Source organism: Neopsephotus bourkii, unplaced genomic scaffold, assembly GCF_033783945.1.
Source record: "Neopsephotus bourkii isolate Nb327-2 ecotype Australia unplaced genomic scaffold, CSIRO-AGI_Nbou_v1 NB_1624, whole genome shotgun sequence".
NCBI classification, from domain to species: Eukaryota; Metazoa; Chordata; class Aves; order Psittaciformes; family Psittacidae; genus Neopsephotus; species Neopsephotus bourkii.
Window position 1 is genome coordinate 10,029,024 of NW_026902099.1, and position 27,911 is coordinate 10,056,934.

Here is a 27,911-nt window from a genome sequence, read left to right on the forward strand (position 1 = left end):
ATTTCTCCTCCTCTTTACCTCCCCTAAAGGAGATTCAACAAGAACAGAATCACTAGACAACTCAAGTGAACACCACTAATTTTTATTTGTAAAGTGTTACAATACAGCCACCATAAAACTTAAGAGCTGAACATAAAATTTGCATAGATTTTTTTAAATTTCTTTTTTTTTTTCCTCTTTAGGCCAAAGACTCTCCATTCACTGTTTGGCACAAAGTTAGCTAACAAGTTTCACTGTAGATCTGTAACTCTTAAGTAAATGAAAGAGAACCACACATTTGGCTTATCTAGTAAACAAATCTAATACACAGCTGTGATTTTTTTCCACTCAAGTTCTGGAAGCCTTCTGGAAAAGACTCATTTTGCTTTGGTAAAGAGCTTACAAATCAAAAGCTTAAGTATGATCCTTTTGCAGAATTACATTCTTGGAAATACATATGTTATTGTGAGCCATGTCCCTCTGATAGAAGGCACAGTTTACAAGAACAACATTCATTAAAAGAAAGAAACCAGAGGCCATTTCTGAAAGGATAAGAGTGACACCCACTACCATTGGTGGATTTTATTTTTTTTTTTAAACCTGGGCAACACCTCCTCTTATATTTTCTCTCCTCCTGCCCAGTATCTGTAAAGTGACATCAATATTTGTAAAATAAGAACTTTTCAATGAGCGGTTATAAGAGAAACATGAACCAGCAGTTTTCTGCTGATACAGAGTTACTTTACAAACTAGATGTGACAGTGGTTACTATCCCTCAGAACTTATGTGTCAACAAGCAAACAATTACAGGGAACTTTTTTTTAAGCTACATTCTCCCTGCATACTTGAAGTCTAGTGAGCAAAACTGTATGAGGTTGTAAAGCTGATCATTTTGTCTAAAGTGCTTGATGAAACCAGAGAAACTATGAAAATGATAAATTAGTGAAACCAAAAGTGGAAGAGTTACACTTATAATACAAGAAGAATTGGAGCATTTTCACATTTTCTTCTTCCATTAGACAAGATAAAGCAAAAAGATTCTTCACGGTGAAGAGCTCCCTTAAAGTGTATATAGTTCATAATATTTTTTTCTTACATTTCTGGGATACAAGGTCATTTGACATAAGACTCAGGAACAATATTCCAAAAAGAAAGTATTATGTTTAAAAAATTAAGATTACATAGCAAGTTTTAGTCATTCAAAAAGAAAAATCTTTGGGAAAATGTTATTTAACACTTTCAATAACTTTAAATGCCCTGATACTATATATTTTACAGTAGAAATACAAGAGCCTTTGGAACACAGCAATGCTTGGTTCTGTGCAAGTCTTCTCTTAAGACATCATCTTTTTCTTACATTCCACAGAGCAAAAGACCATCCCCTCCACTGGCATGAACTTCTGGCCAATTAGGCACTTGCTGCAACAGGAACACAAGAAGCATTCTTGCGTAGCATGCCAGTTGAAGTTGTTGTATGTCACACGCTGAACTTCTGGATCTATAGCATTATGACAGCCTTGGCAGATCTGTTCAGGAAAAAAATACCAAAATGAAGCATACACATACTCTTTAGAGCCCCATAAAAGCTGGAATTCCTAAGTGGTTTTGGAGAAGAGAGACAGGTGTTTAAAAGAAGACTTTGAAATAAGTTTTTTAATTTTATTTTATTTTTAAAGCAGTTTCTGATCAGAATGCATCTAAGGATATAAAAAAAAAAAAAAAGTAAAATGCACACAAGAAGTTAGTTGCTTCTGGGACTAAACGTGAACAGTTATATCATGGTTATGCTTTCCCAGTGCCCAAATAATGATAGAAACTTGTCACGCCAAACAGCACAGACTTCCACATATTATAACCTGTATATCTGAAGAGATAACAAATCTTCCTGTGCACTGGCAGCTGTAAAGCAATCCCAGAAAAATGTTCCTAGAAAGTCTTAGATATAATTAATTTTAAAATCTGGTTGTCAAAAATTATCATTTAGATCTCAATGTTTTAAAAGAATGTTAAATTTAAGTTAAAGTTTCAAGAAAAAAAAAAGCCTCTCCAAAAGATAAATCCTCATACCTACCTCAGAAAATTATTAACTGTCAGCTAGAGACAATAGGTTATCCCTCCATTAACTACATAAACAGTCTAGATGCACATTATACTGAACTCCTGACTGATAGGTAGTTAACTGGTAGATATGAACGGACCATCATCTCAAAATTCTTCACATAACTAGGAATCAAGAACTGCCATCCTTACCCAAACTTCTAGCTTGACTCTGTCAGTCACTCTCCTTTATAACTCAGACAGTTCTAAGAACAAAGAAACAAAGTACCTAGGTTGCAGTTGCCACTACAGCCTTCCAGCTGACCCATTACAAAATCCTGCTTCACCGCTAGGGAAGTTCAAGGTACTTTCAGAACAGCCTTCCCCTTCACCCACCCTGCCAGTGGCTTTTGTTCAAGTTTATGAATTGACAAAACACTTGTCTGCTTTTAAGGTTTTTGTTTGTTTTTTTTTTTTTTCTTCCAAAGGGAAAAAAGATGATTGGCTTGAGCCTAAATTTGCATTCAATTTACATTCTTCAGATACTCCCACACTGGGGGCAAGTAAGAGCTTCGAGCTCCATAGAGGTACATTCCTCTTCCTTCACAGCACCAACACGTCTGTACAGATCTTACCGCAGCATGGTTCTTCACATAGCAGGGCTTGCAGACTGGCTTGTCATTCACCATTACGTAGATTTCCCCAGCCAAAACACAATCACAATCAAAACAGCAGAAGTGTTTCAGATGCCAGTTCTGACCTTCTGCTTGTGTATATTCATTGCTGAATATTAGCTATGAGGAAGATATAAACAAGTATTAATGCATGCATTTGAATGGTATTCCTTTAATAAAGCTACCCTCAGGATGCTTCATAATTTCCAGGGAACTCCTGGAAATTCCACCATCTCAAATTGTTTCAATAACAAAACCAAAAGCGTTCACTTGTTTGACAGTTTCCCAAAAGCCTACGTTTCATTTGCTGAGAGAAAGGAGATGGCCAAAGATTCCAGGCAGGCTGTTCTGTGTATGCTGCACAAGGTGTAATCTGGTAAAGTGCTCCCCCTAGTGCCCTTTATGAGGAAAAAAACTGCGTAACAGAGCACGGAAGAATTTGCGCTTACATGCTACCTTCTGGGCCACATAAAATCTGCACGAAAGCCAAAACAAACTGGGTCTTCCTGGATGTGGCATGTCTATATCAGTTTCAGTTCCTTGCAAGTACAATCAGCTAAAACTGATAAAGGCACATGATCTCCCTACACTGAAATGCTTTATTAGAAATCATAGTTCTGAGGGGAGCAAACTTGTATGCTGAAACAAAGGACTAGGATATTTCCTACCTCATCACATCCAGCACAGCGAGGTTTTTCACTATCGCAATAATGTCTTCCACAGTACAGATTACCATTCTTCCAGAAATAAATCATGTCTACTAGAAGTTCACTGCAGGTGCAACAGACAAAACAAGCTGGGTGCCACAATTTGTCATATCCAGCACGTTCTGCATAGACAGCTGGGTCACCTTCTTTCATGATCAGTTTGCAGCGATAGCAGGACTGGAAAGATGTTACCAAGTTAGAATTTTGAAAAGGTACATTTATAGCAGTTATATATTACCAACACATTTAATAATTTCACCTTCCCAGGCTGAAATTGATGCACTAATTTACTTCCATGATCAGGGGGTAGTGTGGCATGATGCCACATTACAGGTTTATCTAAGCAATTCAAGACAATGCACATTCTATTGACACAGCACTAGTACTTCTCAAATGGATTACTGTAGTTCCCTAAACTTATGTTCCTGCAAGTAGAATTCAGTTCTTAAAAAAGCTCAGGCAATTAAAATTCATGTTATGTGCTATAAGCCTTACAGACTCAAGAGCAAGGAGAGAATAATAAGGAGTCTCCATCAAAGATAACCAACTAGATTATGACTAGAACACATGACAAGAGAACAGCTGTACTTGTAGGTGGTAAGAAGATCAAAACATAACTGCATTACTGGCAAGACAAAAAGTATAGTGAGTATTGCAAGCTCATTCTATGTAAAGCTGTGTTTTAGGGATGCTAGTCACTCATGGCTGTTATCCAACAGTCTGCGAGTAACGATCTTGGGATGGGAACAGTGAGTAGGGAAAAGGGACCATAAAGTTTATGAACATAGCTACACTACAAATAGCTCCAAAAAGCCCACAGTCAAATCTTCTGCCCTACTCCTGCTCACAAAGAGGGTCCTGTCATCAAGCCAAAAAACACAGGTGAAAAAAAAATTTCTTTACAGTTTAATCACCAATTTGGTATCTCCTGAACTCCAGTTGGTCTGTGGGCTCAGTTGAATGCCCTGGGAAGGTTCTCTCCATGATTCACATCACTTCAAGCCCAGCATAAATAGCTTTTTTAATTGTGTGAGTATGTAGAAAAGAAAAAAAAAAACACCAAAAACCACACCACAAAACCAAAAACATATAAAGGTTCTCAGCTGAGAAGGGTATTGATCAGATTGCCACACTCATTTCAGACAAGCAATTTCAAAATGTACACACAAAGACATCAAAAGGGGAGGAAGAACATCTTGGAACAAGATGAAAGGGGAACTAATGAAAGGGAAAATGAAAATATATATGTACAGAAAGCTTTTTTTTCTCTTTGTAACTTAGACCTCACACTCCACGAGGAGTCAGCTGGGAGACTTAGTAGTTGTACAGACCCAGATGAGGGCAAGTTGATTCATTTATTTACCACTTGCAATACCCTCAGCCTTGGTGGTTAAAAGGCGTATAAAGAGCTTTGCTTCTTTATAAGAAGAAATATGCTGAATATAAATTTGTTATTCAGCTTTCAGTCATGGCAAAATAGATTTGTGTTTGTTTTAAACACAGCAGCAATTATTACTAGTGGAGACCTGGTTATTTGTGGTGGTGTTTTTTTTTATTTGTTTTTAAAACTAGGTTTAAATGAATAGCAATCTATTCCTATAGCAAAAAATATTTTTTCCAAGAGACTGCTTAAAACTAGGTTTAAATGAATAGCAATCTATTCCTATAGCAAAAAATATTTTTTCCAAGAGACTGTTCAGCACAGCTGCAGGAATACAGGTTTCAGACTCAGTCTAAAAGGCAATGTACAAGAAAATCTGGAGAACAAAGATGCAGAACTAATGGATAGAAACAAGTGTAGACAAGAATGGCAATTATTCTGCAAGATATTTAAGAGCTTTTCTCCATATTGGTTTATTTTGAGCTGTTTAAAGAAAAAAAAAAAGTTGAGATAATGCTACAGCACATAGCTGAGACTAAGTCACATGCTTTAACATACCTAAATCCTGTTTTTGCCCAACATAAACTCATAGCTAACAACAGATAAACAACTCAGATGTTCACTTGCACTATTAAACACTTCTAAGCCTCTAATTCATCACAGTGATGAGATATGCCTGGCCCAAAAAGTAGGACACATACTCAGGTGCTTGATTAAGAAAAGTCTGGAAGTGATAAATAGGTGTAATGTAGAAGTGAAGCACATTTTGAAACAATTACTCAAGGGGACAGAATGCCTCCTGCCCTTGACTTGACGTAGTCCAAGACAGCTGGCCAGCAGGGTACAGTGCAGGGAACTTCTGTAGGACCTTCTAAAGGAGGTAAACGAAGAATTGCTGTGGTGAAACTAAGTGATCCAGCAAGAGAGAATGCATTAAGACAAAATGACAGCAACATAATCAAGCCAGGATAAAGTAACTATTTAGTATCTTAGAATCTCCATGACAAGGTAGCAGCAAAACCAGAGTAACTAATTTTAGAAAGTAACTACTGATAACCAAACAGCACAGCACATCACTGACTGAGGTAAAGGAGCATGTTCAAAGCTAAAATGTAAAAGTTTTATATTCCCATATGAATGACACCATAATACACTGTGTCATAAAAAAAGCCCACAAAAAACCCAAACCCCCAAAACCACACACACCACCAAAAAAAAAAAAGTATCAAAAACCATCACTCCACACTCTCCAATAACAATGAATACCCTATTCTACAATCATGTTAACAAGCAAATTTTTATCTCAGTCTAAAACTTCTACATTAATTTTCTGTAAGTAAGCTGGAGACAAATAATTTTTCCTATGTATAATAGCAACATTTCTGGAAATCAAGTTATAGGAGATTTTGCCACTCTAAATTGAAGGTTTACCTTCACTAAACTAATATAATGTTACTTCAGTATCCTACATCTATATTCTATTTATAATTGGTAGCTGAGACATGCACTACAGAAGTTAGCAAGTTACGTCAGAAATGCTTTAAGGCATTTTTAGAAATATCAATAGAAATATCAATTTTTTAGAAATACCAATGAAGACTGGATAATTTTACATGTCTTATTTTTTGTTTAGCTATTACAAGGCAGAAATCAGATGCCAAAGACAAACATAGATAACAATATTAAATGAATATGAAAAAGCAGCTAGTTGAAACAGATGTATGGCTTGGCTTGTTGCACATGGAGAGGTGTTACTTTATATTACTTCTTAGTTTCGTTTAAGTGATTTGTCAAGTGGGTAATTTTGGTGCTCTTCCAAGTAAGAGAGAAAACGAGCTTCTAAAATTAAACTAAACTTTTCAAGAGGATGAAAGCGTAGCAATTAGTCTGTAAGACTAACTAAGTTTCTTGATTATTATTCTGCAAAAAACACCCTGCTGTACTACCTCTCTAAGCAAGCATGCTTTTGCAACGAAGATGAAAAGGTCATCTAGGAAGTTATTTTCTGCAATATACTAAATACAGTTAGAGACCAGGGTTCTCTGTACGCATTCAGGATTTCCAGTTCCTTCTTTCCCTCCCCGGATTTTCAGTATTCTAAGTTCACAAACAAGTTAATTGGACTTAAATGACCAGAGAAAGCACTGTGATAGTAATATACCTTCTTGCTTTATCGTTCCTTTTTCATACTTACATACTGAGATGTCTTCTGATCTGGGGACTTCTCCTCCATTGCTCCTACAGCAGCTGAGGTACCTCTGTCACCATTGTTCAAATTGCTCTTGTCAGCAGCTCTCCTTTCCACCTCACCAGGGAGCTTGACGTCTCCTACACCGAGTGCCTCATTTTTGTATTTCTTCACAAATTGTTCCATCTGTTTAACTTCATTGGGGGAGAGCTCGTGGCATTTTGAAGGATCCTGATCATGAGCAGGCAGCTGCTTAGCCAACTGCTTCTTCCTGTACTGTGCGCCTTCTGAGCCAGCAACAGGCTGCTTCTCCTTTGGTAGCATCTGCATATACTGTCTAGCCTGAACCAGAAGGAATTAGACATTAAGATGCCACTTCAACTACATACCCATCCTTTTAGGCAAACATGTGACTAAAATCTCTACTGTTGTTAGCAACAGTCAAATTTGTCAAAAACAAGGTTCTTTCCATAAAGATTTAGCTCCCAAAACACAGTAGATGAAGATGCAGATGAATTAACTGGCTTCTTCCCAGAGTAAGAGACAGGCTTTCTTTTAAACATTTTACAACATGAAGAACAGAGCTATTACTTCTCAGAATAAATAACATTTACACAGCACCTTGCCTCTTCAAAGCTATCTAAAGCTACCGACCATCAGGATAGCTTTAAAAAAAGTGGAGCTGAAATAGTCTGCCTGGGGCACACAGCCCATTGAAGAAATAATTTTACCTAAATAAAGAGAAAAAGCTCTAGTTTTAGTAAAGCAAGGACAACATTCAGTTACCACTTTGAATTTTAAAGTAATCATTGAGTTAGATGAACAAAGTTTGATTAATTCACTGAAAAATGATATTTTGAGATGTAGGTCAGAGATAATGTAAGTCCAGCATGGATCACACAACACTGTAGTACAGTAAATTAGCAATCAAAGTTTGAAAAGTGAAGCAAAATCCTCAGAAGGCTATCTACCATCTCATCTACTTAGCTGAAAACATACTGGAAGACAGTTGATCTTTTAGATGTCAGCGCTGATCTTGCTCTTACCATATACAGTAAAAGCTATATGCAAGACCGAGTGTTTCCCTTAGCTTTTAAACAATGACATAAATTGTTGTGTGGTTAGTTTGTTGGGTGGTGTGTTCCTCCTCCCCCCTACCCCTTGCTTCTTCTTTTAAGCCCAAACTCCATGCAAACTTTTCAACTTCACTAAAACAAACAAATAGCAGGTTAGAGAAATTGGGCTCTAGGGGCTTAATAGATAACACATAATCCTATCTACAAGGAAGACAACTACAACAGACAAACTTATCCTTCCAGTAGGCTCTACTTCTTTTTATCTCCCATCAACTCCTGCCTTGAATATGAAGTAGTGACTTTGACTTACAAGTGTCTGATTCTGAACAGGAGGAGCCCACTCATAAGTCACAGTATTGATGGATATGTTCTTCTTGGCTGGCACTGGGTTAGTCAGTATCATTACATTGCGTTTGTACATGGGAATGCCATCGCTCTTCAGCTTTGCAATAAGGGTCGTGTACTTCGTATCTTCAAAGAGTTTCCCCACTTTCCGATCTTCCTCGTTGCTCGTGAGGACATCATGCTCTTCCTGGCCACATTTGCAGTTGCGGCATATTTTCCTGAAATTTATGGGAACAGCAACAAAGTTACAGTCTCAGCTGAAAATTACATCTGACACTAGCTGCAGGTGTAGTAACATCACTGGCAACCCAAAGCCTTGTTTTTAATGCTTTCATTAGAGAACATACAAGTTACTCTGCAATGTGTCAAACACATCTTCAAGATACAGGGATGCTGGGGATGGACTCTTCATTAGGGACTGTAGTGGTAGGACAAGGGGTAATGAGTTCAAACTTAAACAGGGGAAGTTTAGACTGGATATAAGGAGGAAATTCTTTCCTGTTAGGGTGGTGAGGCACTGGAATAGGTTGTCCAGGGAGGTCGTGAATGCTTCATCCCTGGCAGTGTTCAAGGCCAGGTTGGACGAGGCCTTGGGTAATATGGTTTAGAGCGAGGTGTCCCTGCCCATGGCAGGGGGGTTGGAACTTGATGATCTTAAGGTCCTTTCCAACCCTAACTATTCTATGATTCTATGATTCTATGATATTCCTTATGTCTCCTGATCTGTTATTTACATCTCTGTTCGCAGGGACTGCAATCAGATATTTATCAGTCAGCTATGCTAATGCATTTTGAACATGATGCTATACGTACATGTCCGTTATCATCTGCCTACCAGATTTACTATGGTTAGTCACCCATGAGTTAACTTAAATGCATCAATATGACACCACCTCCCCCAGCAATCACTTATTTGGACTTTTTTTCTTCTTTCAGATTCTCTTTATATGCTCAGTTACACACACTATTATTTTCTTCATATTCACTGTACGCATGATAATTGGTTACCACAGGGTTACTATCAAGTAGAAACAAATATTTCCTAGAAACAAAAAAACCCCACCATACAGCCATATATATAGTATAGTTGCACCAAGATCTGTTCAAAGTTCAGCATTTAATAAAGAAGATGAAAAAAATGGAAGGCTTATTTGTACAAAGTCTTTCAAACAGCTCTGAACCAAGTCAAGCTCCTCTGGCACACACTATAGAAGGAATTCTCACAGATAATATCCTTAAAAGGTAGAAGGCTTTACTTACTTAGATACAAATGTTATTCTTCATATATAACACATTTGAACTCATTTGAATAAGGGATATTAGATAGCAATTTATTACCTTAAGCATAATTAAACAATTCACATATAATAAACAGAAAGGTGGATTAGACAAGCTAGTTTACTATTTCTTAATGGCTTCCCCAGAACTGTAGTTCAAAGCAGTCAAACACAGTACATGCAAATTAGTGAAGCTGGATATAACTGAAGGTTCTTATTATAGCCTAACAAAACAGATCAACCTTCTGGATCTCTAGAGTTTGAAGAGGAATGAGTAATATTTTATCCCATTATTTATCCTTCACACACATGAAATAACAAACATACCTATAAACTGCTTCTCAACCCTGCTTGCCAAAGCCCATCGAACTCTAACATTGTTCTACCTGTTGCTTTCTAAAGCCTTAAAGGTAAAAGACATACCTTATCTTAAGACACCTAATGGGTACATGACAAGTACAAGCTGTGACTATAGCAGGCAAGTTAAGTGATGGTAAAGGAAGAACAGAGGACGTGCACATACCTGACCATGAAAGCAGCACACAGCCAGCCCCAAAGATAAACTGGTATACATATGTAGTGTGTACAGTGTGGGGTACTATCATTTCAGTGTGTGTGATGAATGCTGCTCTGGTCATGTGATTATACAGCAACCATAAGTTATAGTAACCTAAGTTATGAAGCCCACCCCAAACAAAAATAGCTAACTCTGCTATAGATATAAGCCCCTCTAAGCCACTCTACAATAACAAACAAAATAAGAATGTTAGGCAGAACAGACTCTGCTTTGTGACACACAAACCTAAAGAGCTCAGTAACTGGAGCGTGGGCTGTCTGACAGCTTGCATGACTTCCAACTCATTTCCGCGACAGGAAAGACATAGAATTTCAAAGCTCATACTGGATCTGGATACCCAGTAAACACCAAGCACTCTGCAATCTCACAGTTTACGAAAACATTCAACCATGAACTAACATTGCCCATTAAGCCTAGATGCTGTACTATGCATCTCAAACTATTACAACATCAAACTTTGCTAAATCGTCAGCATCAGTCTAGATGAATCCTTTACCTACCTAATACTTCAGAGAATATTTAATACGGTAATAAATCAATTTATATTCACTCTGCTTACCTTTTAAGGTGCACATATGATTATACCTTGTTAACAACTCTCCATGATGTCTTCTTTGAGATTTAAAATGAGGTGACAGAAACAGACTTTATTTTTGCAGGTTTAGTTCATTATTATATCACAGTCATCATGCAGTTCTATGATGACTATCATGCCGCTACATGCCTCATAGCACACAGGCATCTTGAATTCTGACAGTCCATTTGAACAATAACTTACTAGATATTTTCACCATTTTTCAGTTTAATTTGTTAGCAATAGTATTGTTTCTTGATAGGATGTAATCTAATAATATGGGTCAACAAGCATTCTCAGGTAAACTGCTCAAACTCATGCAAGCTGTCCAGAACTTGCAAACCAGTTCTCAGTAAGAACAATTCATGTTGTTGTGGTCAAGAGCAGCATAACAGTTTGTGCAGCTCTCCCCGCTCTATACAGCATCCAACTGCATTGACAGCCTGCTAAGATTAGACCACCCACGACAAGCTGTGCTGGAATTCTTTCCAAGACTTTCACACGTGCTGGAAAAGCCACAAGGCACCTTGGTTTTGCTTATGCTACATCATGAAATGACTTATCTATTTTCTACTAGTATTCTCTCAGAATGCAGAGCAGCTTTGAGATCCCTTTTCTGTTTCCAACTAGGAAAACACTCTGATGCACTTGCTTTTATCATCCTCGGTCTCACTGAAGACTTAACATTTTTCACTAATTCCAGTGTCTGTGATTTTTTTTTGTTATCCTGATTAACAGATAAATGCATAGCTGCAACAGAGTACAAGCATAGAATTTGTCCTCAGGTCCTTCTAGGGTCCCACTGTGAAAGCTGTCATGGAACTACTGTTTATAATTGAAAAGAATGAGATATCACTAATCTCCCCCCACTCCAAACTTACTTAAATAAGAATTTGAGTGTGTACCTTTCAGTTTGATGTTATCTCTTTGCTCTTTCAAGATTAAGTGAATGACCTTTTGCCTACATAGACCTTGCAAGGAGCTGTTACAGGGACCATGTTACAAAACTGCAAGTGTAGTGGCCCTGGCATTGGAGGTTGTGGATCATTAAATCTCCAAATGCAGGAGAAAAAAATCCAGGAAGAATGTGCAGAAAGCTGAGTCACTACTGATGTCAGCATATCTCAGTAGCAATAATCTGCTAAGCTGTTGCCCTTTCCACTGCTCCCCAAGGCTTCCCGGGATCTCAGCCACATGAAAATGTCTGTGCATTGCTACCAGCCAAAAAATGTTTCCTGTCCTGATTTACAATCCCTTTTCCTGACTAATCTCCAACCCTAAAATGTACCCATTTGACATTTAAACACACACAACCTTTCCTACATAGTACCTTTTACAATTTAGTCGTACATTCTTCCACTAAGCTTCCACATCAGAGTCCTGTTCATTAGTCATTGTCCTTTCTGCCGAAGGGATATGGCCAATTACTTCTGCTTAGAATAGATCAGCTGGTCATTTCTTTAACAGCAATACAGCTATCTTACTGAAGTGACCCTGTCCCATCACCTCACATTTACACTTCGCAAGTCTGTGTGATAGCTTATGGTTGAAACACTCCACATGTGCCAGGAGCATCAGTTGCTATTACTCACACACACACACACACACACACACACACACACAGATGTGTGTATATAAACACAAGTATATGCATAGACTGAACTATCTCCTTTGACTCTATCAAGAAGACAGGTAGTGAGAATTTATTCTTGTCCCCATCTGCATTGTCAAAAAGATTTTCCCTTCACTTGAGGGCATTCAGCAAGACACCTACTGAAAGAGGTATTAGGGACCCTGCTTCTGTATTTAGAGCTCTCAGGACTTCAGTAGGGGACAGAAATATTCCTCCAGTCAAATCTCATCAATATGGCAAGCTTTTCCCATTGAAAACATGGAAGATGAGGAAGCTTCAAAATTTGTGGAATTAAAAGTTGCGTTTCAGAGAATTAGTAGACAGTACTTTGCTTCCAGACCTTGGGTGGGTAGAAAGAGGAAGAAGGTAAAGAGGTTTTACTTTCTCTCCCAGGCTGGTGAATTCCTTTGTCTTGGACATCTACTGAAAACAGGTATCAAAGACTTCAAGCTCCTTCTCCAAAACAAAATGTCAGCTACTACTCCTGCTTTTTTACATTTTGCTGTATGGAGAGGAAAATTAAGCTGGATCATGACCCTTCCTACACTGGCTTTGCAGTGGCTCCTAGTGACAGGAGGTGGCAGCTGCAAGCACAGAGAAGCCCTCAACAAATCCCTGGCAAGTCCTGAGGCTTGTGTCTTTCACACAGGAAGACTAACCTCTTTATATGATTCCTTCTATTACATTTTCTTTCTATTCATACAGCTATGGTAATTGCAAATACTTTGAACTGTGCCTCGGTACTTGCCTGTCAGCTGTGTTATTAGAAAATACTAAAGCCAACTTCAAACTCTCCCTGCCTTCCAGGGATTGTATTTGTGCAGAGAAGCCAGATGCTGATAAGTCATTCCCAAGCCCAAGATTCTTGCCTCCAGAAGCTTTTTAATATCTTGGCATCCACATCAGAGAATTATTCCTTTCCGGTATATGCATGACAAAGATAAATCAGAATCTTCCCTCCTGCTTTTAGCAGCTTTTGACTCCTGCCCCACACTTCCCTCTAGTGGGAAAAACGTATCCAAAGAACAAACATGTATTGGAGGAGCAGACTCTTACAGCCAGCCTGTCCTGCTAATTCTGTGGAGGCTATCAGGCAGTCTGAAAGGAGATAAGGCAGGTAATCACTCATCAGCTGCTTCTGTAGACCGCAGCTTTTGCTGTATTCATTTTGTGTTCAGCTCGCAACACTGCAGCTTTCAGAACTTCAAAATTTAGGAATAAATTTTACTAAAGGCCTTGTTTACCACCATTTCTATACTAGCCTAAATTAACAGTTCTGCACCTATATAACCATCCCACACACTGTGCCAAGAATCATAGCATGAAGTGCTTAAAGCATACTTGTTGGCCCAGAAGAGGTATTTTCCAAACACTCCCAGTATAAAGAACAGTGCAGCAACTCCATGTAAAACCCTGCTACTAAATAGGTATACTTGATTTTCTTTCCCCACGTGCATTCTCCAGTCTGACTCTCCAAAGGCACAACTGAAGCTCCTTCCTACAGAAATAAATAATATCTTAGCTCTTTGAGGTGCAGTAGAGTTGCTACATATCAAAACAATAATTATGTGACCTGCTGAAGCTCCTTAGCTCCCGCCAGGAGAGGGCAGTGTCACCCTCAAGACCACAGCCTGCAAACACAATTGCTGCCTCGCTGTACTGGATCCATCTGAATTTGTGGCTAGAACTGCATTGATGGCACTTGCTATTACGGAGTACTTCTGGCACAGTGTCAAGGCTGCCTCTTTTTTTGATGCTGGCACTGCTTCAGCAAGTAAACTGGGGGTGGTCAAGAAGCTGGGACAGGGCACAGCTGGCTCAACTTGGCCAGAGGGGTACTCCACATTATCTAATGTCAAGCTCTAGCAATAATACAGGGGTAGAGAATGAAGGGCAGGGTTTCTGATTTCCAGATTAGACAGTGTGTGAAGACTGGCCAGCCATCAGTCTGCTGGTGGGAGGTTGTGAATGATTGCATTTGCATCACTTGCTCCCTATCCTTCCTTCATCTATTGAACCAACTTCATTTTGATCCATGAGTTTTCTCATTTTTGTTCTTCCTTTCCTCTCTTCCACCATGCTTTGAGTGGACAGGGAACAAATAGCTTTGTGGGTGCCTGGCTGCCGGCTGGGGTCAACCCACCAGTTAATCTTCCCCATAATGTACAATAGTTTCTCTAACTACAATCCCCATTTCAACACTTACCTTTCACAGATGAGTAATAGTGAAACTGATTTTTAGACCTTAACTGATTTTGATAATTCAGAGGATAAAGACAACACCCTGCCCACTTGTACTATAGTTTGCTTCTAATTAAAATAGAGTTTCAGATTTAAGGCTAATACGACTAAGTAAACAGATGGAATCCACCCCTTCCTCTTCAAGCTGTAGATTCTCCAAAATCTCTCTATCATGCAAAGCACATTAATATATATTTGCCTTTAGAACGGTTTATAAAAAACAGATTTCAGACTTCAGATTCACACCCTTACTGTCCCCAGAAGCAGCTCTGCTAAAGAAGCAGCTGTTTTCTAACCCATTCTTGAACTGCCTCAATGGCTAACTTTTCAATTGTTTCTGAGGTATGTGCCACATTTACTATTACAAACACTATTTAATCCTGTGCTCTTTTAACTCTGTTTTATTGAAATACCTACATTACATTTTACTGAAATACCTACAATACACATTAACTGTGTTGGTTTTTTTTTTTTACTATCTTTCCATAAATTAATGAGTCCTTTTATCTTTAGATGATCATGCTTATGAAGTGTATTAGCACTGCTTGCCTCATGCTGTTATTTGTAAGCTGTTTCTGTACCTACATATTACAGATACGTAACAAGAAGCTATACCCTTACCAACTTACAGAAGATTTTGCTGTGGACTGTTTGCCTGTTTATTTTCTAAGTTGAGTCACAGATGCAGCCAAATACTTGGGCAAAAATTCAAAATCTCCTAGGTGTCTCCTGCACCTGTTGCCAGTAGAACGTGAAGACTACCATAAAAAAAACCCCACAGAGCCCCGTAAATAAAACCCTACTGCAGATACGGTAATGACTACCTAAATAGCACTGGTGAAATGGAATCATTTTCATTGCTAGCACGTGCTAGAGTATTAACAATTATTTATTTATTTACTTTTATGTCCTTTTCCAGGCTGCTCCCTGTGAGAGGAATTTTTTTTTTTTTTAAACAATGGGAATCACTAAGCTAGACCTTAAAGCACACCTTCAGTATACATCTTACAGTATACACCTTATACATCTTAAAGTATAATCAGTGAACAGGGCTAGCTAGCTATATATATTACTGTATAACATATATACGTCTTGTTTTACTAAAAAAAGAAAGGTCTTAACAAAGTTTCTACAGAAGTAATAACATAGAACAAACACAGCAGAGTATTTAGTCCTACTATTACCAACTGGTGTTGGTTTAGGAGCAGTGCATCGTCCAAGGGCAAGTACTATCCAACTTACTTGAATTATGACACCTCTTCACCCTGTCTCCCCAAGTCATTTGCAGAAGTATACAAAGTTTCAACACAGATAAGAATTTTGCCCAAAATCTCAGATCAAAGCTTACTTACTTCATCAGGAGCCGAGAAAGCATTTTATTACTGAAATAAAGCACACTTCTTCCCTGTCATCTCTCTTACTGTAAGGACAGAGATGTTATTACAAACCTGCTTCAACTGTTTATTAAGCTAAAGCAAATGCTTCAGCAGAAGCACTACCATTAATTTCAGCGCAGATGAAATGTATGCTCCTAAGTGATTACATACTTAAACACTCTTATAATGCAGCTGAGAAGCCCTGGCCCTGAATCTAGACACAGCTTTAAAGCATCTGAACAGATTAATTGAAAGAGCGAACAAGAGCAGTTACTTACACATTTGCATAGATGTGCCAAGATCTGCAGTGCTGAGTCAAAGCATAGGAGACATCTGGTGTCACTTACCTCCAGAAATGAAGCTCAAATCCCTCACACTTATCCTTGCATTTTAAGCAGGGGGCACCAAATCCTTGCTCATGGCCCAAGCCCATCTGTGTACAGAGCAAGATGATTACAGTCAGCTTCAAGAAATATGCTGCATGAAAGATCTTACTGCTGTCTTTATAATCTACAGTCCACAACTAAGTAAAAGAATAAGCATTTGGCTATTATGGTAGACCAATATTTTGGGGTCCACTCACCTTTCTGTTGTACCCACATAAGTGACAGTGTTTGCACAAGCCTGTTGAAAGCGTTGAACTAGCAAGCATAAAGTTAGTGCTAGCCAAAACCAAGTATTCTTTCAGTGATTTGTCTTCCCAGCCTGGCTTGATCTGCAAGCTTCACACAAGGGAAGCAGCAGATTCTTTGCAGTCCTTCTTTAGGTCTGTGGCTGTGAAAACATGGGAAGCCAGGCCATAATACCTCAAGTCAAAGCACATTTAATCCAGCTGCCAGGACAAAGTGATTTGTAGTATGACTTGGCAGAACACAGGAGATCCAGATGTAAACAGATCCCACATTTATATGCACTAACCTGGCCATCTGATAGGAATAAAGAAAACATGTAAGTGATTAGTCTAATATTCCAGGGTATATTTGAGACTCCTTTGATAGTGATCGAGGGCAGAACATACCTTTTACAACTATGTTTCAGCTGGACTAATACCAGCTTACTTTCTAAGGAGAAAGAGAAACAGCACAGTTAGCAAAAGCAATGACCATAAAGGATATTCAAAGGGTTTAACTGTGAAAAGATTAAAAGGACAGACAACAAATTCATAATGCAGAGGAAATATGAGAGAATATTAAAATCAGCACAGAGTAAAGGCCAGGTATCCACACAATGTATTGACACATCAGCAAATTTAACTAATAGCCACTGGAAGTTGAAGGTGAAAAATAGACCCCAAACACTATGACTTATGCATTAAATTTACTGTTATATGAATATGCTCTTTAAACCTTTGGGGAATGTTGCTCTTAAATCAGGTGAATAACTCTGGAACTGTGGCCACGGTTGGATATGCAGGCACATGCCCAACATGCAGAGGGGAACCCGTACCCAGCACTCCAGCAATGTGAGTAGCACACCCAGTTACCTGTGGGTAGGCACAGTAGGAAGGGTGGTCATCGCAAATGAAACAGCTCACCTGCAGTTTAGTTTTTACCATGAATGGAATGTGAACTAGAACTGACTAATCTTAGTTCTGGCAACACTAATACAATGCCAGGGTTAAGTAGATGTGGTGAGAGTTTTATTATTAAGAACTTCGCAATTTACTCAGAGAAGTCATACTACTACTGTTGTATGTGCAAGGCTCTAAACAGCTCGGCCTTCACCATGGTTTTGTCCAAATTGAAGGAAAAGATTATTCATAAGCCACTTGCTCAACACAAAACACGTAAGATGCAGAGAACACTATGCTTAAAGGTATTTTACAGTTTGAAGGATCATTGCCTCCACAGTCATTAGACATCTGCAAGGAAATTACAAAACATTTCCTTCAGATTATGGTCAATTCAGGGAGAAGAGGTATTTTGGCAGTTACTAAGGTTCTGGGATCTGCAGGGATGAAGAGAGGGACATTAATTTATTTCTTCCCTTCTTATCTGGAAGAAATACAATCCTGCTATGATCATGGCCATACCTTTGTGAGCCTAAGGGCTTAAAAGAAGTTCACATGCTATAGGTGCTAACCTGAAGCCAGACCAGTAGGCATCTAAAATAAACACAGCTTTAAAGATTCAATTCTCTTTCATAAATTACATTTTTGTCTATATTGGATACATAAAGCTAGTGGGTTAATAGATTCTTCTCCACTGAAGATAGGCATTTACAGGGGTCTTCTAATCAAGAGCCTTGCCATACGCACACTGTATATCAGAAAACCACAGAGCACTCTTGAAGAAGTGTTGGCCAGGATGTTCTCTAAAGAGAAAAAGGAAGCTAAACCAAACACAAAACAATCACCTCTTTTTGTTTGGCTGGTTTTTAAGTTCATCCTTGCTAAAAAGCTCTTAAACTAAAAATGTGTTTGCACTGCTGTAAGAAACCAAACTAACCTGCTGCGAAACAGAAATGGGATGACCTTTCAATATATACAAGGTCTGGTTTGACCTTTGGACTTTTTCTGGAAAAAGTTTAGCTGAAAACTAAAGGGCACATCGAGAAACAAATTAGATGTGATTCCAGATGGATGCACAGCCCCTGCCTTTGTTCTGACAGAAAAACTATATAGTCGCTTCCCAAAAACACAGATATAAGTAACAACAGCACACTCTGCGCTTCTGAGTTCTACTCTACCTGAAAGTCAGTGCACATCAAATATTCTTACATGAGCCTGTAATGGCACCTCCTTCAGTGATAAGGAAGTATCAGCCTCAGAAGTGACTATTTCTTCTTCAGCAGCCAATTCTGCTGTAATCAGGGATATTCAGAATGCCTAAAACTGCAATGTGCTTCATTGCAGCTGCCTACATTTACTCCCCGTACCTTCTGAAGGATATGGCCAACTCCATGCTGGAGCACCCAGAGATACAGAGCAGGCTGAGCACGCACTTGAGCAGGATTGCATGCCTTAGGACAGGAGGGAATTCAGCTTTCCCCATAAATGGAATTATGGGAGAAATGGGACAGATAGGTCAGCTGAAATACTGCCAGAAGAAGGTCCCTGCCTGTCTACTGCCATTAATTTTCATTTTACAGCAAAAGCTTTCCAAAGCCATCTGATATTACTAACATAACCAATACGGATCTGAATAGTTTGAGTGCAGAAGATTATATGACTGAAATCATCCATTCTGTGCTGCTTTCAAAATTAAATAGACTTCAAGGGCAAAGTATTTCAAATTGTTACAGGTAAGAATTAGTGAAAGAAGGACTGACCTGTTTCAGTTCAGACTGGAATCCAGTGTCAGTAGGTGAATGTCTCTGCATTACGGAGCCATGCAGAGAAGCCTACTGTCACCTTAAAAACCCAAATGGTCCTATGCAAGTTTCTATTGGCTTGTTCAGGAGAGGCACAGCAGTTGTGATGAAATTGTTTAAACCTGGCTTATTATAAAGGCTTACTTTTAAGTTTATTGAGCATGACAAAGAATGAAAGTCCAACAATCACACTAATTTAAACCTACAGTTGAAGTCCTACTTTATTGCAATTTTGAATACAAATACTGAAATTAGTATTGTCTATAAATACAGCAGAATTCAGAGATCATCAGACACTAAACATCTCCCCACACAGAATGCTATGAAAAAAGAATAAAAAAAGAATAAAATCATGGATGCCAGTTTAGTCTGCAGGCTGATACAAATGCAACTATATTTTGTCAGCTACAGTTTCTCTTACATGGTAAAACATGATAAAACAGACAAATTTCTCCCTGTGTGGAGCAAACTGTACCACAGTTCACAGTGCTAGTAGGAAAAAAAAAAAAACCCTAATGTGATGAATGGAGGATTAGTTCTTTTAATAGTTAAGAAAGTGCAATGGCACAGAAGTCAAGATTATTGTTGACAGTTATAAGAAAAACAAAGATAAGCCCTAAGATATCTTGGATGAATTAAAGCATAAGACAGAGCAGTAGTTTTTAAAGCTTGTCTGTACTTGCTTTTAAAGTATAGATTATTTTAAGTAGAAAGAGTGCTCTGGAGGTCACCCAATTGGCCACAGAGAGCAAGTGCAATGAAATCTTATCTATCCAGGGCCTTGTCCAGATGCAGGTAAAACAGCCTATTACAATGCTGCCAAGAAAATCTGAATGTTTAAACAGAATTTCCTCACATGGCAACTCCTGTCCACTGTCTCTCAGTATTATCACTGTGCAGTAACTGAAGTCCAGTTCGGTCTTTTCTCTCACACTAAGCAGCTGGGCACTAACAATACAAAGAGTATCCTGACAGAGTACCACTGGAAGTCTCAGTAGTTACCATTTAAAAGTCATCAGGCCAAGCACAAATACAGCCCTCAAATAAAGCTAGCTGCTCTGACCTTCCTGCTCCCTTGCAAAGGAGCTCCTGGGGTGCAGCAGTAAGAAGGTAAGAGGACCCTGTTAGAAAATGCAGAAGCTGTTTGGCATTTCCAGGTCTGCCTCCCACAAGATTTCTTTCACCTCCTCAGTCCCGCCAACTGGGGAGACTAACTTGGGTCTTGGATGCCTTTTCTTCCTGCCCATGGTGGGAATCATGCAGCACTGCAAAGGCAAGCTGTATTAATCTTTCATGATGCCACAGACAGCAAGACACAATACCATTACCTAGCCTCGGCAGATCAGAAGTTTTTCCACTGTTTGAGACACCTCCAGAGTTTGAAAAGTTGTGGGTATACAGTAAGAAAGCTGTCATTAGTGGACTGTGATAATTAACGGTGAGACCCAGAACAGACTTAAATCCTCTACACAGTCCTTTTTTGTAGATCTTTCCCTCCTGTGCCCTTAAGCACTCCAAGGGCAGATTTGAAGAGACTAAAGCTATTCTTGGATTTAACAAAATCCCAGGAATCTTCTGGTTTCAGAATTACTTAATTATTGATCCATTTCGATGTTTGAAGAGTCTCAACAAGTGATTTTCTTTTCCCCGTTCCCAATATAAACTTGAGAAAAGCACCTATACAACACAGCAGAACAGATTTGTAGCATATCCTAATGTACTTCAGGAACTTCTAACGTGAAGGTAACACCAATTATGAAAAAAAATATGAAAGAGACACATTAGAACAAGACGCGTTAGAAATCTCATGCATTACACATGCCTTATTACCAAGACCTGATCTTGTATCACTATGTTCTGTACCAGAAGTCATCTCTTGACGAGAAACACGAACTGAAAATTAAAATCGGTTACAGCACTTAAACTTTAAGGGCAGAAGAACTATGTTCTGCCTTATGATCCCAGAATTTAAAAAAAAAATGAACAACCCTCCCCCCCAAAAAAACACCCAAAATAAACAAACAAACAAAAAAACCCCAACCAACCAACAAAACAAAACAAACCCAACAAAAAAAAAAAAATCACCAAACCCAAACCAACAAAACCCCAAAACCCTACAAAACCCAAGAACATCCCCATACACCACTCCTCCCCCCCAAAAAAACAACAAAACCCAACCAAAACGCACACAAAAAGACGCGTTTATATCTGGACAATGCTATCCTACTTCTACAGGCACGTTATGAGAAGACAGAAAAAGTTTCATCTGTAGTGAAGATCAATACCTACGTTTTTGTTTAGCATGTCTATTAAAATTGATGGCAAGTCTGTCCTAGCTTTTTTAAAATATACATTTCAATTTAGGGAAAAACTTGACTGGAATTACAATGTAGAAGTTTGGATAAGGAAGAAAAGGATGCCAAAAAGGAGTTGCATCCAAGAAAAATATCTGAAAGATGATCCAGGCAGGATAGGCAGAAGAATAAATCAAGGAGCTGCAGCAGTGTATGATAGCACACAAGTACTCAGAATTTATTTTATTGTGAAGTCTTAAACTAAATACCAAACACCTCAGAATATAAATATTTCAGACACTGCTACACAGCCCACTGTCAAAACACCAACAGCTATTAAAGATACATCAACGGGATATAAAACAAGTGGTGTTTATTCACAAAGTTCAGTCTTGCACTAGCTAAGTTTGAGTGCAGCTGACACCCACTATAAAACCATCTATAAAACTAATACAGCACTACCCATCACCCAATGATGCAGAGGCGTTTTCACAATACTTGCCATATTTTGTTTTGACATCTGTGCTCTTGCCCAGTTGCATCTTTCAATATGTTTTCAGAAGCAGACCTGGAAATCTACACACTCACTTATTAGTACCTTAAGACATGCATGAAAGTGCATGGGTTTTTTTAGCCAATTCTTTCAGAAGCCACAGTTAGACAGCCTCAGACTGAAAACAAGGCACAATGGAAGGGTTAGGTAGACTTAAACAAATAAATCAACAACAGACCAGAAACACAATGAATTATCTGGTGTAATCTGGAACTGTCATTACAGAAGCCTCCTTGCTTCCTTGACCTGTTCACTTGACCAAGTCTAAAACCAGATAAGAGGTGTGACAAGCTTTCATCTTCACAGCCTTACTCTTCCCACAGGCCTCACTGACTCTGCACTTTAGCAGAATGTATATATTGGGTGAGGCTTGTTTGTTTGGTTTGGTTTTTTGGTTTTACATACACACCCTTCATAAAGCATATATATACACACACACAAATCCTATACACATATTATAGATCTATGTAAACTAAACATGCATACCTAACTAGACTGTAAAATAGAATATATATTGTACTGTTAAAATTGTAGTATTTACCCCATTATACCTGTAAACTTGCTAGGAAGAAGCCTTTAATTTGCAGAACATGCACATACTTTCATGAGGAAAAAAACCCCCAACAAACGTGTTTTGAAGCAACTGTTAGCAATAAAATTTCATTCACAATTGATGTTCAATATTATTATTTTCTTTAGAGGAAAGCATTTCTTTTTTTTTTCTAGGAACACTTGCAGAATGAAATCTTCGTGGCTTTAGTAACAGAATACTCTAAGTTAAGCTAAGTTAATTTTCCATCTCATTGTTTAATACTTGGCTTATAATTACACCATACCAAAGAAGGTTTCACCTGAGCTTAGAAGTTATTCAAAGAGTTTCCTGGCCTGCTATTCAGGCATTCCATGATATTTTATGGTCAAACACCCAGGGAATACTTTTTCCACAGTAAAAAAACCCCACATCACAAAAAATCCACAGAACCAAAAAATCCCCATCCCCATCCCCCCCCCCCCCCCCAAATTAAAATTAATTTAGCTTTGCTGTCTTTGCCAAGCTGATATCCAGGCATGTCAGCAGGGTACACATTCAGCTTGGTGCTCCAGAAAGAATTATTTTGCTTTTTAAAGGCATTTAAGAGGAAAAAAAAACACCCCAAAATATCCCACCAAAACTTATGCAGGAAGCAATTACTCAGTTTCTTTGTTAACAAAACTGAAGCAGCTCTTCTTATCACCACACTTGTCTTTATTCTTCTCTGTGCAAGCAAAACTCATCTATGAATAAAATTGCATTTTTTTGATCTTACTATACATGGGGGGTAGGGGGGAAAGAAAGCTCTACTGTTGTGGGTTTCCATAGCAGCAACACCAAAACAGTGACCTCAACAGGAAGCACAGGCCAGCAGATAGTAAAAATCATGGTTTGCAACACATGAAAAGTTGACTTTGCACCTATATGTACTATATTCATTATTTATTTATCAAAGAGCATTACAGTTGTTGACTTAGCCATGCGTAGAACACTGGTGTTTGGCTGCCACCCTAACAGATCAAACCAAGTCTCACACCATAGGAAAAGAACCATGAGGGCATGCCACATTGGAGAAGTTGCACCTCTTCCCCCCCAGATCCTCTGCCCAACTCCACTGTAATCGAAGTTCCTTTTATAAAGCAAGTATTGTACTGTGAAAGCTTATATATAACACACTCACTGCCAGATTCTTTTATTCCCTCTAGTGAAGCATGAGACCATGCTGCCAGCAGGACTGTGGAGCAGGACTGTGACCTACTGATTCATTTCACCAAGTTCACAGAGGTGACAGACAGGGCAGGAATCCAGACTAGCAGGACTTTGTTCTAACAGTCTTCAACAAAAAGCATTAAATCTTCATTTTCCCTATACCCTCAAAGCAAGGTTTGAGAACACAGTGTATATTGTATTTGGGAGAAATAGTGGTCCGTTTTGTTGCACAAGTACTTTTCAAGCTGGAGCTGCTGTTTTCAGGCTTCAGCTCTGTCATGCAACCTCTTTATATACAAAGATATCTTCATGATCCTCAAATGCAAATCACATTCCTCTTAGAAAAAAAAAAGGGGGGGAGAAAACTGTATGGTCTTAAAATAAACTGCCCATCCCCTTTAAAGGGAAATGCTAACAGACATTAAAGTCTTAGTATTCACATAGTAGCTAAAAAGACGGCCTTGCAACTATGTTTTTCCACATTATTCGCTGGCTAGATGTTTGCCCCCCTCTTATATCTCTAAGAAGGATGATAGCCTGAGCACAAAAAAGTTACACATTATTCCGCATACAGGCATATGTTCTGCACATATTCTCAGTGCTGAAAACTCATCCCAAAGTTTGTGCTGCAGACTGTGGTTGTCAAGAACCCAGGATTCAGACCAAAAGACATCTGGCTGTACAAGTAGACCTGCTTCTTCCAACCACTTCTGAAGACGGCCGGATGAGTTTCATGACTGTCCTGGGTTCAGCAGTAGCAGTCATTTTTCTCTTTCTTAGTAGCTAGTGCCCTGCTGTGTTTTTTACTTCAGCCTGAGAACAATGCCGATAACCACAACATTGTCATGGGCTTAAACCATGACAATGACACAAAAGAAACAAAACAGAAGTTATGTCAAAAGTGTGAGCTGAATTAACACTTAAAGGGTATGTTGCATAAGACTGCTACTTTTCTCTCACACAACAGAAAATAGATAAGCTGTTTGGTGCTGAAAGGATGGGCTATTAACTGTGGCAGGTGGGGCAGTAGTTCTTCCTGATGAAGGACAAGTAGGTTGTTTGAATCTTAATTGACTTGTACTGGAGAGGAAGCAATCCCCATCAGATTTACTGTGCGAGAATTGTTAAGCTTTGGAGAAAAACTCCAAACCTGAGCCATTTCAGAGGTGCATTTTTCTCTTCATAGAAACCTGGACACCTAGATAGAAATGTACAGCTCACATATACATGCGTGTTTTTTGCCCACACAGTACCAGCTCCTTGAAAGCCAACAGCAGCTTTCCAAAGAGACAATGCAGAAGCTCACAATAGAAGAATGGACTCATGGGCTACTGACAACTGGAGAAATCTTAGAAATGCCACATAGGAAACCTTATCCCTTAAGTTTTCTAGAATCAGAAAAGAACCCGTTATATTACCCTGCACAGTCATACATTAGCAGTTCTGGGCAGGGGAAAAAAAATAATCCTGCAGTATTAGCTGAGCATATAACCCTCCACACCAGACACTGCTCCACTGGACTTTCACTTACTCCTGCTCTGCTGAGCACCAGTTACCAACTTCTAAACTCAGACTTTGAGGTCAGTAGAACATGGTAAATGCAACCTATCTGGGGACTGTGCCAATTCCCTCTTTCTCCTGCGCAGTGTTTCTGGGACTTCCTATCTAAAAGGCAGGTTAGCCACTCACTAGTCACTAACATTTACCTCCATTTGCCAGGCAGTAAGTATGTGCAAATTACTACAAAACAAAAAGCTAACATAAAGGCAACAAGCAGATTTTGTAAAAGGACTTACAGTATCTCAGCCCAGCTGCAAAACAATGATAAGGGTGAGAACCACAGCATGTTGTTAAATAACTCATTACTGCTGATGGACTAAAAAGTCTGACTTGGACATTTCCACCTGAAGCAAGTTTCTCTTAAAGGCCAAGTAGATTACTAGTTTTGATGAACTGATTGGAAACTTCTCAGAATGTTCTTCCACCCTTAAAGAAAGAGGGAGTTGGCAAAAAAAGGAGCGAAGTAAAAGATAAGGAAACAAGCTGCTTAAGGACAGAAATTAAAGCATAGAAACAGAAGACATGCAGCTATTGCAGATTTGTAGAATCATAGAACAGTTAGGGTTGGAAAGGACCTTAAGATCATCTAGTTCCACCCCCCTGCCATGGGCAGGGACCCCTCACACTAAACCATGTCACTCAAGGCTCTGTCCAGCCTGGCCTTGAACACCACCAGGGATGGAGCATTCACAACTTCCCTGGGCAACCCATTCCAGTTCCTCCAGTGCCCATTCCATTCCAATCCATTCCAGTAAATAATTTCTTCATTCATTCCAGGGTACAAAATTTGAAGAAGTTTTGATGAAGTAAATATCAGGAGTCAAAAATGAAAGAATTTAATAGCGAACACACTCTCTCCTTCTGGAGTTTAACAAATGCTCAGTGAACAAGCTCCATGACACCATAAAACTTAAGTTCTAAATTGTGCTTGGAAAATACAAACAAATAATTGAAAAGCTTATTTTCATTACATACAAGCGGTCATGCAAGGGCAACAACCCTGTGCACACAACCACCTTCTAAAAACAATGATAATACTTAGCTAAATCCTTCTCTACACTGATGGCCTAATGTTGACTAAGGAATGAGAAAGATAGTTTTTCTCCAAACCAGGACCCTCATCGAGATAATCTTATGTGGCGACATCACTTGGGGAAAGTTACAACTCAAAGCTGTCCTGCTTCACTAGGATTCAGGCCTGACTTAACAGGTAGCCTTCCACACTTGACAAATGAGTCAGTTTCTAGCCTGCAAGTTAAAAAAGCATACAGGTATAGAGGAGCGCAAATGCATACTTTTAAAACAATACCCTTAAATATTACAATTCAGGAACACAAACCACACATGTCCATACAATATGCATTTCAAATTACTAGTTTCTATACATCACGAAGGGTTATGTACACACTTAACCCACATTCACATACAAAACTCCTTCTGCCTTTACCAAACAGTGCCATAACAGATACAACAAAGAGGCTCTTGCTAAAACAAGTCATCACTCAAGTGCTACATTTAATTTCCAAAAGAACTAGAAGATTTAGAGATGTTCCCACTTGAAGTAGTTTTACATATGAAATCTTAAATGGTGAATTTTGGAAGGAGAGCTAATACAGTCAGATTACCTATAACTTTCTATTATTTATCCTTCACTTCTTCCCAGTTTGACTCCAAACTAGTCAATATGAACATGAAAAAGGAAAACGAGACCTAAATTTCAGTCTCAGGAGAGTAACCCCACAAATGCTGACAACACGCTTGTAATGAGCTAATCACATGAAAGGTCACAGATATCCACAAACATTTTGGCAGCAGGCAATTTTGGTTTCACGCACGCCTAAATACACAGAGCATATACCTGAACACAACTAGGAAACCTCAGGGGGGTTGAGGGAGGAATTCGTGCTTTTACTTGCATGACAAGGCAGGGGTAGGTACCCGCTTGGCTACTTGCGGAAAAACTGCGGCGTCTCAACTAACGCCAGGAGTGGGGAGACGCCTTTTGTTCCGCTTGAGGGTAACACACCAGAGATCGCTTCGGTCGTGGCTCCCCATTCCCGCACCGACCCCCTACCCTTAAAATAGGGCGACGGAACAGCAGAGAGCAGGGAGGGGGAGCGCACGGCTCCGCACTAAGGTGGTACGAGGGGGACACAGACATGAGCCAGGGGAGAGCCACTCCCCTCAGAGGGAGTGCCGGCCGGCGCGGCAGGTAACTCGGCGGACAGCCCCCACCTTACCTTTTTCACCTTGCTCTCCAGGTCCATGCTGCCAGCGGGGCGGTGCTGTGGGGGCCGTGGGGCGGCTCACCAGGCGTAGCGCGGTGCTGCACACGGTGGTAGAGCGGCACCACCGCACCCGCCGCCGCTCTCAAACTTCCGCTGCC

At 39.3% G+C, this 27,911-nt stretch overlaps 1 protein-coding gene across 1 annotated transcript; it reads right to left on the reverse strand.

Moving 5' to 3' along the window:
• Positions 1–66: 66 nt before the first annotated feature.
• On the reverse strand, positions 67–27,909 carry TES (testin LIM domain protein). Its single transcript, XM_061373039.1, has 7 exons — positions 27,766–27,909; positions 16,413–16,498; positions 8,353–8,605; positions 6,973–7,308; positions 3,359–3,574; positions 2,652–2,810; positions 67–1,505 (listed from the first exon to the last, which is right to left on the reverse strand). The coding sequence occupies exons 1-7, from the start codon at positions 27,790–27,792 to the stop codon at positions 1,314–1,316; spliced, it is 1,269 nt and encodes a 422-aa protein (XP_061229023.1). The 5' UTR covers positions 27,793–27,909; the 3' UTR covers positions 67–1,313.
• Between the last annotated feature and the right edge of the window lie 2 nt (positions 27,910–27,911).